The sequence below is a fragment of the Schistocerca cancellata genome, chromosome 2 (genome assembly GCF_023864275.1).
Source record: "Schistocerca cancellata isolate TAMUIC-IGC-003103 chromosome 2, iqSchCanc2.1, whole genome shotgun sequence".
Taxonomy (NCBI): Eukaryota; Metazoa; Arthropoda; class Insecta; order Orthoptera; family Acrididae; genus Schistocerca; species Schistocerca cancellata.
In genome coordinates, this window is record NC_064627.1 from 109,451,415 (window position 1) to 109,461,748 (window position 10,334).

Sequence of the window (10,334 nt, forward strand, 5' to 3'; positions counted from 1 at the left end):
TAGCATGTGAAGTAGCAAACAAAGTTTTGCTGTTTTCCTCTAAACTCTAACTCTCTCTAGATCAGTTTCTGGAAATGTTATTGTGTACAGAGTCACCAAATGTTAGTGGTGACTTATTTTCAGTGTTTTAATTTCATGTATCATATTGTAAACACTGTTATTCGATGATGTTTCGACAATGGAGCATATTGTCGTTCACTACCATGCACATTTCTGTTATTAAAATTTAGGAAGTATTCTGCAATTGGCGCACAGCGATCTACATTAAATGCTAAAAATAAAATAAAACACCCTCGATCACGTTTTCAGATTTTTTATTTGTTAGTAATCGGTTTCGGCGCTTGACTCAGACCATCTTCCGGCTTTTCCTCGCTGCAACACACTAGTAATACGTATTCAGTACAGATGGATGAAAATATAGCTAAACGACGCCTAAAATATGTTTTTGCTGTTGTGGTCTTCAGTCCAACGACTGGTTTGATGCAGTTCTCCGTCCTACCCTATCCTGTGCAAGCCTCTTCATCTCCGAGTAACTACTGCAACCTACATCCCTCTTTATCTTCATATTGTATTCACCCCTTGGTCTATCTCTACGATTTCTACCCCTCCCCCTCCCCCACCAACACGCTTCTCTGCTCTAGCACATTGGTGATCCCTTGGGCCTCAAAACGTGTCCTACCGACCGGTTTCTTCTTTTAGTCAAGTTGTACCAAAAATTTATCTTCTCCCCAATTCTGTTCAGTACCTCCTCCGAATCTTCAGTATTCTTCTATAACATACATTTCAAAAGCTTCTCTTCTCTTCTTGTCTAAACCGTTTATCATGCATGTTTCACTTCCATACATAGCTCACTTCCATACATAGCTTTCAGAAACGACTTTCTGTCACTTAAATCTACACTCCATGTTAAAAAATTTCTCTTCTTCAAAAACGCTTTCCTTGCCATTGCCAGCCTACATTTTATATCCTCACTACTTCGACCATTAACCGTTATTTTTCTTCCCAAAGAGCAAAACTCATCTACTACTTTCACTGTCCCATTTCCTGATGTAATTCCCTATCACCTGTTTTAATTCGACAACATTTCAACATCCTCGCTTTGCCTTTGTTGATGTTCATCTTATATACTCCTTGGAAGACATTGTCCATTCCGTTAAACTGCTCTTCCAAGTCCTTTGCCGTCTCTCACAGAACTACACTCCTGGAAATGGAAAAAAGAACACATTGACACCGGTGTGTCAGACACACCATACTTGCTCCGGACACTGCGAGAGGGCTGTACAAGCAATGATCACACGCATGGCACAGCGGACACACCAGGAACCGCGGTGTTGGCCGTCGAATGGCGCTAGCTGCGCAGCATTTGTGCACCGCCGCCGTCAGTGTCAGCCAGTTTGCCGTGGCATACGGAGCTCCATCGCAGTCTTTAACACTGGTAGCACGCCGCGACAGCGTGGACGTGAACCGTATGTGCAGTTGACGGACTTTGAGCGAGGGCGTATAGTGGGCATGCGGGAGGCCGGGTGGACGTACCGCCGAATTGCTCAACACGTGGGGCGTGAGGTCTCCACAGTACATCGATGTTGTCGCCAGTGGTCGGCGGAAGGTGCACGTGCCCGTCGACCTGGGACCGGACCGCAGCGACGCACGGATGCACGCCAAGACCGTAGGATCCTACGCAGTGCCGTAGGGGACCGCACCGCCACTTCCCAGCAAATTAGGGACACTGTTGCTCCTGGGGTATCGGCGAGGACCATTCGCAACCGTCTCCATGAAGCTGGGCTACGGTCCCGTACACCGTTAGGCCGTCTTCCGCTCACGCCCCAACATCGTGCAGCCCGCCTCCAGTGGTGTCGCGACAGGCGTGAATGGAGGGCCGAATGGAGACGTGTCGTCTTCAGCGATGAGAGTCGCTTCTGCCTTGGTGCCAATGATGGTCGTACGCGTGTTTGGCGCCGTGCAGGTGAGCGCCACAGTCAGGACTGCATACGACCGAGGCACACAGGGCCAACACCCGGCATCATGGTGTGGGGAGCGATCTCCTACACTGGCCGTACACCACTGGTGATCGTCGAGGGGACACTGAATAGTGCACGGTACATCCAAACCGTCATCGAACCCATCGTTCTACCATTCCTAGACCGGCAAGGGAACTTGCTGTTCCAACAGGACAATGCACGTCCGCATGTATCCCGTGCCACCCAACCTGCTCTAGAAGGTGTAAGTCAACTACCCTGGCCAGCAAGATCTCCGGATCTGTCCCCCATTGAGCATGTTTGGGACTGGATGAAGCGTCGTCTCACGCGGTCTGCACGTCCAGCACGAACGCTGGTCCAACTGAGGCGCCAGGTGGAAATGGCATGGCAAGCCGTTCCACAGGACTACATCCAGCATCTCTACGATCGTCTCCATGGGAAAATAGCAGCCTGCATTGCTGCGAAAGGTGGATATACACTGTACTAGTGCCGACATTGTGCATGCTCTGTTGCCTGTGTCTATGTGCCTGTGGTTCTGTCAGTGTGATTATGTGATGTATCTGACCCCAGGAATGTGTCAATAAAGTTTCCCCTTCCTGGGACAATGAATTCACGGTGTTCTTATTTCAATTTCCAGGAGTGTATAATGTCATCGGCAAACCTCAAAGTTCTTATTTCTTCTCCCCTTATTCCTACACCACAGTTTTAATTTTTTCCTTTACTGCCTGGTCAATATTCAAGCTGAATATCATGTGGGATAGACTAAAACCTGTCTCACTCCCTTCTCAACCACTGCTTCTCTTTCGTGCCCCTCGACTCTTATAACTGACATCTGGTTTCTGTACAAATTGTAAATAGCCTTTCGTTCCCTGTTTTTTACCTCTGCCACCTTTAGAATTTGAATGAGAGTATTCCATTCAACATCGTCAAAAGCCTTACTGTAAGTCTACAAATGCTATAACCGTAGGTTTGCCTTTCTTTAACCTATCTTCTATGAGAAGTCGTAGGATCAAGCATTGCCTCGCGTCTTCCTACATTTCTCCGGATTCCAAACTATCCTTCTCGAGGTCGGCTTCTACTAATTTTTCCATTCTTCTGTAGAGGATTCGTGTCAGTATTTTGCAGCCGTGACTTATTAAACTGATAGTTCGGTAATTTTCACACCTGACAGCTTAAAATATACGCTACAATAATTGGAAAGCAAGATGTAATACCCACTGCAGCTGCTGGTGGAGGCAGATGGCGTGAAATCATAGAAGTAAGGTTATCACTGCTGAATAAGACAGCTTTGGTCTAGATTATATACTCTAAGCTCCGGCAATCGCCTACAGCTTTACATCATTAAATGTAAATGTCGTGTGAGTAGGGCCTCCCGTCGGGTAGACCGTTCGCCTAGTGCAAGTCTTTCGATTTGACGCCACTTCGGCGACTTGCGCGTCGATGGGGATGAAATGATCATGATTATTACAACACAACACCCAGTCTCTGAGCGAAGAAAATCCCCGACCCAGCCGGAAATCGAACCCAGGCCCTTAGGATTGACATTCTGTCGCCCTGACCACTCAGTTACCGGGGGCGGACTTTACATCATTGATAACCAATCACGCGTGAGATATACTACATTGATTGGTTAAGTCGAATTTATAAGAAAAATTGATAGAGAAATAAATATATAAATTACATACACACGTAAAATTTTACGTCTCCAATCCTATCATTCTTGATTTAAGTAAAAGAACCAAAATGACAGGCGTGCTGTAATCGTTATTGTGTGCAGACTGCTCCCTTGTGGGCATTTGTATGTACTCGCTGCAGCGGAGGTAGCTGTACCTGGCTGCTGTAGCAATGGCTTGTCAGTATCGGTAGCCATGGCAGAGTACGGTACGCTGAGGAGGCAACGGATGTCTGGTAGCTTGGAAGTCGATCTCCGTGCTTCAGTTTTGGTCGACGGTGGTAGCGAAAGACTAACTGCCACAATATGGCCTCCAGCGATCAGAAGAAACCGCTTAAGCGATCATTTACGTGGACTGTACATTACCGTCAAGATTCTGGTTATGAACTTGGACAATACCATCTTCAAACTCTTTGTTGTTGTTGTTGTGGTCTTCAGTCCTGAGACTGGTTTGATGCAGCTCTCCATGCTACTCTATCCTGTGCAAGCTTCTTCATCTCCCAGTACCTACTGCAACCTACATCCTTCTGAATCTGCTTAGTGTATTGATCTCTTGGTCTCCCTCTACGATTTTTACCCTCCACGCTGCCCTCCAATGCTAAATTTGTGATCCCTCGATGCCTCAGAACATGTCCTACCAACCGATCCCTTCTTCTAGTCAAGTTGTGCCACAAACTTCTCTTCTCCCCAATCCTATTCAATACCTCCTCATTAGTTACGTGATCTACCCACCTTATCTTCAGCATTCTTCTGTAGCACCACATTTCGAAAGCTTCTATTCTCTTCTTGTCCAAACTAGTTATCGTCCATGTCTCCCTTCCATACATGGCTACACTCCATACAAATACTTTCAGAAACGACTTCCTGACACCTAAATCTATATTCGATGTTAACAAATTTCTCTTCTTCAGAAACGCTTTCCTTGCCATTGCCAGTCTACATTTTACATCCTCTCTACTTCGACCATCATCGGTTATTTTACTCCCTAAATAGCAAAACTCCTTTACTACTTTAAGTGTCTCATTTCCTAATCTAATTCCCTCAGCATCACCCGACTTAATTTGACTACATTCCATTATCCTCGTTTTGCTTTTGTTGATGTTCATCTTATATCTCTTATATCTGTATGCACATTAAAAAAAACACTATAGCTGTTGCACGAACAGCTTGATTTTAGAGAAATATTCTTTTTTGAACTTTTTTATGACTTACTTTAGGATGGCTGCAGCCTTTTCGTTATACTTTTATTAGCAGCTATGCTTAGTGATAATTAAGACTGTCTAAGAAAATTATGACTGTACATATTGTCATACCATAGTTACAGCCATGGATGGCCATTCCAATATTAACAGTTTTAATAATTTTGATATACACTAAAGATTTTGACCAACTGTTGTCTATAACAGTTATTTACTATTGTAGTGATGTAACTGACACGTATTTTACATACATTAAATGTGCTTCTTTTATTTACATGTTTGTTGTCGCCAGTTACTGCGATGACATAGCATTTCTGCTACTATTGTTCGTAAAAATTCAGAACATATATCTCATTTTCTGACAACCAGTCCTCAGACAAGTATCCTCTTCTACTTGTTCCTGGGATGAAACCTCTTTTATTTCTGTTACCATTCACAAGAATAATTTTCTCCTTTTGTACTTATTTAATTTTTGTAAGTTAGCTCGATCTTCGTCGCTACTTAAATTTTGGTCTTTTGGTGTGTGGAGTGTGTAATCGCTGCTCTTTGTATTGCAGAAATCGTGCACCACAGTGACAGTTGCGTAAACGCTAATGTGATGCCTCGTAAAATGCAGTTCCAGACTGGAACTGAGGCAAACATTACGCTAGTACGCACGTGCATGGATTGATTTCTACCTGGTTTTACTCCCTACATCGTAAGCGTCCGATCTACAAGTTTTTCTGTACCAGCACGTACTTCAGTAGATTTTTAACTTTCTTTTAAATCAATTTCAATTTTTCCCCGTTATGAACCGAAATTCTTTCAGAATTTCCACGGGTTTCAGCGTCATCTTTGACAGCTTTCGGTCGAAAATGCATAACCGTAATTCTGACAAGGAAAAGAGGTAAGAGACAATGTATTAGTCCTTACTGATGAAATTACATAATAGTCCACGGTATTTCACTAACGCTTTCGTGAAACTGCAATCTAGCTCTACGCTCCGGAGAACACGCCACTGGCGTGTAATTAGACCGGAGGTGGAAGGAAAGGGTAGTGTATATAAGCTCCAGAGAGAAGCTCAGGCAGCGTCAGTCATTGCCTGCAACGCATCCACCATCATCAGCAGCGCAATGAGGATCCTGGTAAGAATGTGCCTCTTGTTCTCGCTTCTTTCGTTCCTCAAAACGCCCTCATTAGTGTGAGTGTCTTCTCTTCTCATGTTATTTATAATGAACTTCATACCAACTGCATTCACACCGTGATTAGCACAAAATCACTGTTGCATTTCTTCATGGATTAACAAATGAATACATAAAGGAAATACGAACCAGTAACTGAACCTGACGTCCTCAGCAGTATTCTCTCTGACACCAAGATATACACTCTAGACGAAAGTCATTTTAACAGAGAGCAGAAACAGCAAATAATTTTTAGAATTCCAGCAGACTGAGAGATTATATGGAAATATCTCTTTTATCACATACCAGTTAAGTACATATATTAGAAAAATTACTTGTAAATAAGGGTCATCGTAAAATGACATGTGTTAACAACTGCTTTTATTTCTAATGCATTGCTCTTTGCACGGACGGTACTTGTTCTTGGAATTCAGTTACTGAAAGACAGTCTGATATTTTGTTAGTCTTTACGTTGTTTCTTAAACATATTTATTCCCCCGGTAAGGATTTCACTTCTAGAAAAGCGTCAACATCGAAACTTCATTACACAAACTCTGGCAAACCCAATGCTGCGCCTCTGAAAATACAAGTCTAGATATTAAATTGGAATTAAATAATATGCATAGGTTACTTTTTCATCTTAAAAGAGCCCAAATTGCGCTGATAGACTGGTTGCATTACATAACTGTAACAGACCAATGTAACATCCCAGACAGAGATCAAAGTCGGCAGTAACACCTTCTGGTGTGTATGTGCCAACTCTAAGAGGTTCAACACCGCGATTGATACCTACTATGAGGTATTCCTTGTTGATGATGTCCACCAATGCAAACAAACTGCAGAATCTTACTTTTTCTGAGATAAGTTTTAATAAACATTCATTACCATTCATTGATAACTCTCTTAGTTTCTTCTTTAATGTGGTCTTGTCAAGTCTGCAATATTAGACGGGTTGTGCAGTAATTGTGTTCCGTTAAGCGCAGGTTTCTGACCGAAGTAGTGAAACATGTAAGTTTTTATTTCCTCGCAAATAATTCTCTACTCATCACACAACTACTTGATAGATTGAATTGAAGAATGAGTTAATAATAAATTCACTCGTCGGTCTATCGGAAAGCAGGACTCTTCTAGCTATTGCAGTTAGTGAACAGTAACCCTCTAATAGTAAATTGTTCAAGTTAACAAAGGCATATGAGTATGTGCACTAATATTTTTTGGGAGAAGTAACACATTAAATGTCTCTTAGCGGAAATTGAACTGGACACTGGATTTATGTAATGAACTAATGGTTCCCATTTCAGACTCACATTTTTAATAGTCTTCTAACTGGTTTGAGGTAGCCCGCCACGTATTCCTGTCCTGTGCCAACCTCTTCATCACAGAATAGCAACTGCATCCTATGTCTTCATTTACTTGAATTTTTTTGGTCGTACTCAAATCTCTGTCTTCTTATGCAGGTTTAACCCTCTACTGCTCTCTCTAGTACCGTTAAAGTTCTTCCCTGATATCTTAACGCATGGCCCATCATCCTGTCCCTTCATCTTGTCAATGTTGCCGGCCGGGGTGGCCGAGAGGTTCTAGGCGCTACAGTCTGGAACCGCGCGTCCGCTAAGATCGCAGGTTCAAATCCTGCCTCGGGCATGGATGTGTGTGATGTCCTTAGGTTAGTTAGATTTAAGTAGTTCTATGTTCTAGGGGACTGATGACCTTAGAAGTTAAGTCCCATAGTGCTCAGAGCCATTTGAACCATTTGTCAATGTTTCTCAAATGCTTCTTTCTTCGCCGATTCAGAGGAGAAAATCATTATTCCTTGCCTTATCAGTGCACCTAAATTTCAACAACCTTCCATAGCACCACATATCATACCCTTCGATTCACTTTTTTTCCTATTTTTCTTCAGCCGATGATCCTCTGCCATAGAATGTTGTGCTCTAAATGTAGATTCTCAGAAATTTCTTTCTGAAATGTCTGCTACTAACAGACCTCTCTTGGGAAAAAAATGCCCTCTTTGCCTGTCCTAATCTACCTTTTATGTCCTCCTTCCTTTCCCAATTTTGTGTTATTTTTATCCAGTTTAGCTGAATTCCTTTACTTCACCTACATCGTAGTCACTAATTGTAATGTTAAGTTTATCGCTAATTTCATCTATGCTACTGTTCATTACTTTCGTCTTTCTTCGGTTTACTGTCAGTCCATATTCTGTGCTGATTAAGTTGTTCATTCCATTCAACAGGTCCTGTGATTTAGCACTTTCACTGAGTATAGCGAATGCCATGGTACATATATTTTCACCCAGAATTTTATTCCCACTCCTGAAACACTCTTTTATTTCCGTTATTATTGAATCCACATATAGACAGGCCATAAGGGACCATAAGATTATATATCTGTCTTACACCCTATTAATCTGGAAAGTTCGTTCTCTTTTTTCCAGCAATACTATTCTTTTCCCACCTTTACCTATAGTTTACCCCACATTTAAAAATTTCAAACAGCACGCACAATACTGCATTGTCGAACCCTTCCTCTAAGTTATCAAATTGGATGGATATATTTTTCGTAACTTTTGCATCTATTATCAAGCACAAAGTCAGAAATGCCTCTCTGGATACCCCTTTCTTACCAAAAGTTACACTGATCTAAAAAACCCTCGGTATTCTTTTTCTGCTTTCTTAAATCTTGTTCTCCATATTCATAGTGCATAAAATTTTCAGTGTTTCATATATACCGAAAGGCTGGCATAATATTTATAAACTGTTAATGTCCGCACCGTGAGCAGTCTTCTGTGAGACGTGCTGTTAATCGTAACCTTACAGCAAACATGGTACACATTCCATACCAAGAAAACATTTTCAGGTCTGTGTGTTGCTGTTTGGACTGGCTCTGGCCGAGGAGAAGCAAGTGGAAAAGCGTGGGCTGATTGGCTCCCTGGGTAGCTATGGCGGCGGTGGGTACGGGTCGACTATCGACCACGGCATCGGCGCCAGCAGCTACAGCAGCGGCGGGATCAGTGGTGGATACGGGGGTGGGTACGGTGGTGGTTATGGAGGTGGCTTTGGAGGCGGCTATGGAGGCGGCTATGGAGGCGGCATCGCCTCTGCTGTTGGAGGCGCTCGCGTCACCAACATCGCCATCACCAAGCAGGTGCCCATCCCGTACCCAGTACCAGTGCAGCGTACCGTCCCAGTACCAGTCAGGGTTCCTGTCACGGTGCCAGTCAACAGGCCGGTACCAGTGCCCGTCCCACAGCCGTACCCTGTCCCTGTGCAGAGGCCAGTCCCAGTACCCGTGAATGTCCCTAGCCCAGTCCCTGTACCAGTACCACAGCCCGTCGTCGTCAACCAGCCGGTACCTGTCGTCGTGGGAGGCGGAGCTGGTGTCGGCGGAGGTCTCGGAGGCGGCTACGGCGGCGGCATTGGTGGAGGCTACGGAGGAGGCTATGGTGGAGGCTATGGTGGTGCCATCGGCGGTGGCTACGGTGGTGGCTACAGTGGTGGCTACTCTGGAGGCATTGCTGGAGGGTATGGAGGCTACGGGAAATACGGCCACTAACATCAGCAGCTGACGCCAACATCTCAAACAACACACAGTGTCATTCATAAATCATTCCATACTTTTTGTAACTACAAAAATAATAAGATCTGCAGTTAAGAAATTCGTTAAAATTTACTCCACCTTTTGTTCACAACCAACCTTGTTTATAATCGAGTTTTCTGCTATATTCCGTTCTACCATTTAATGGTACTCATAACTAGTTCAGAACATATATGCGACAAAGCAACTCAAACCTCTGTGATTTTTGTCATGTACTTCACATGTTCTCAACTTATATAACTTTAGTGACAATTTTGTGCCTAAAGCCATGCAGATCGCCCTTATTCATTCATAATTTACTGAATGCAAAAACCACTGAAATGCAGAGAACATTAAAATTCTTTAGCGTAATAGAAACACAATATCGATTAGATTTTATGTCTTATTTTTCATTCTATCGCTTCCAAGCAGGTTGTGTGATATTAGGCAGAATGATGATTAAGTAACGCATCCACATGAAAATAAGCAGACTGTAAAGCATGGGTTGGAGAGTAATGTGCGCAGTAAGTGGATACAGGAAGGAAAAGACCCAGCAACGTTTAACAAAGAAATTCGGAAGGTGCTGAGGAAGCACAGGCTGTTGAGCTTTCGTTTCAAAAGTGAATGCACAAATGACGACAAGTGAAGGTTGGAAGAGGTTCGTGCATCTATCAAAATGTCAAAAGGTCTATGTGCAAAGCATGCAACCACCAGCGTCAAACCTTAGCAAAAGATCTGGCAGAGAACCTAAGAA

General features: G+C 43.3%; 1 protein-coding gene across 1 annotated transcript in view; it reads left to right on the forward strand.

The window, feature by feature from the left end:
• LOC126161369 (cuticle protein 79-like) overlaps positions 1-9,664 on the forward strand; it is an 82,854-nt gene extending 73,190 nt beyond the window's left edge. The window contains exon 3 of the mRNA XM_049917137.1: positions 9,396-9,664. Within this exon, the coding sequence (XP_049773094.1) occupies positions 9,396-9,559 (164 nt within the window). The 3' untranslated portion in view covers positions 9,560-9,664. The remainder of the gene's footprint in view (positions 1-9,395) is intronic.
• The last annotated feature ends 670 nt before the right edge of the window (positions 9,665-10,334 follow it).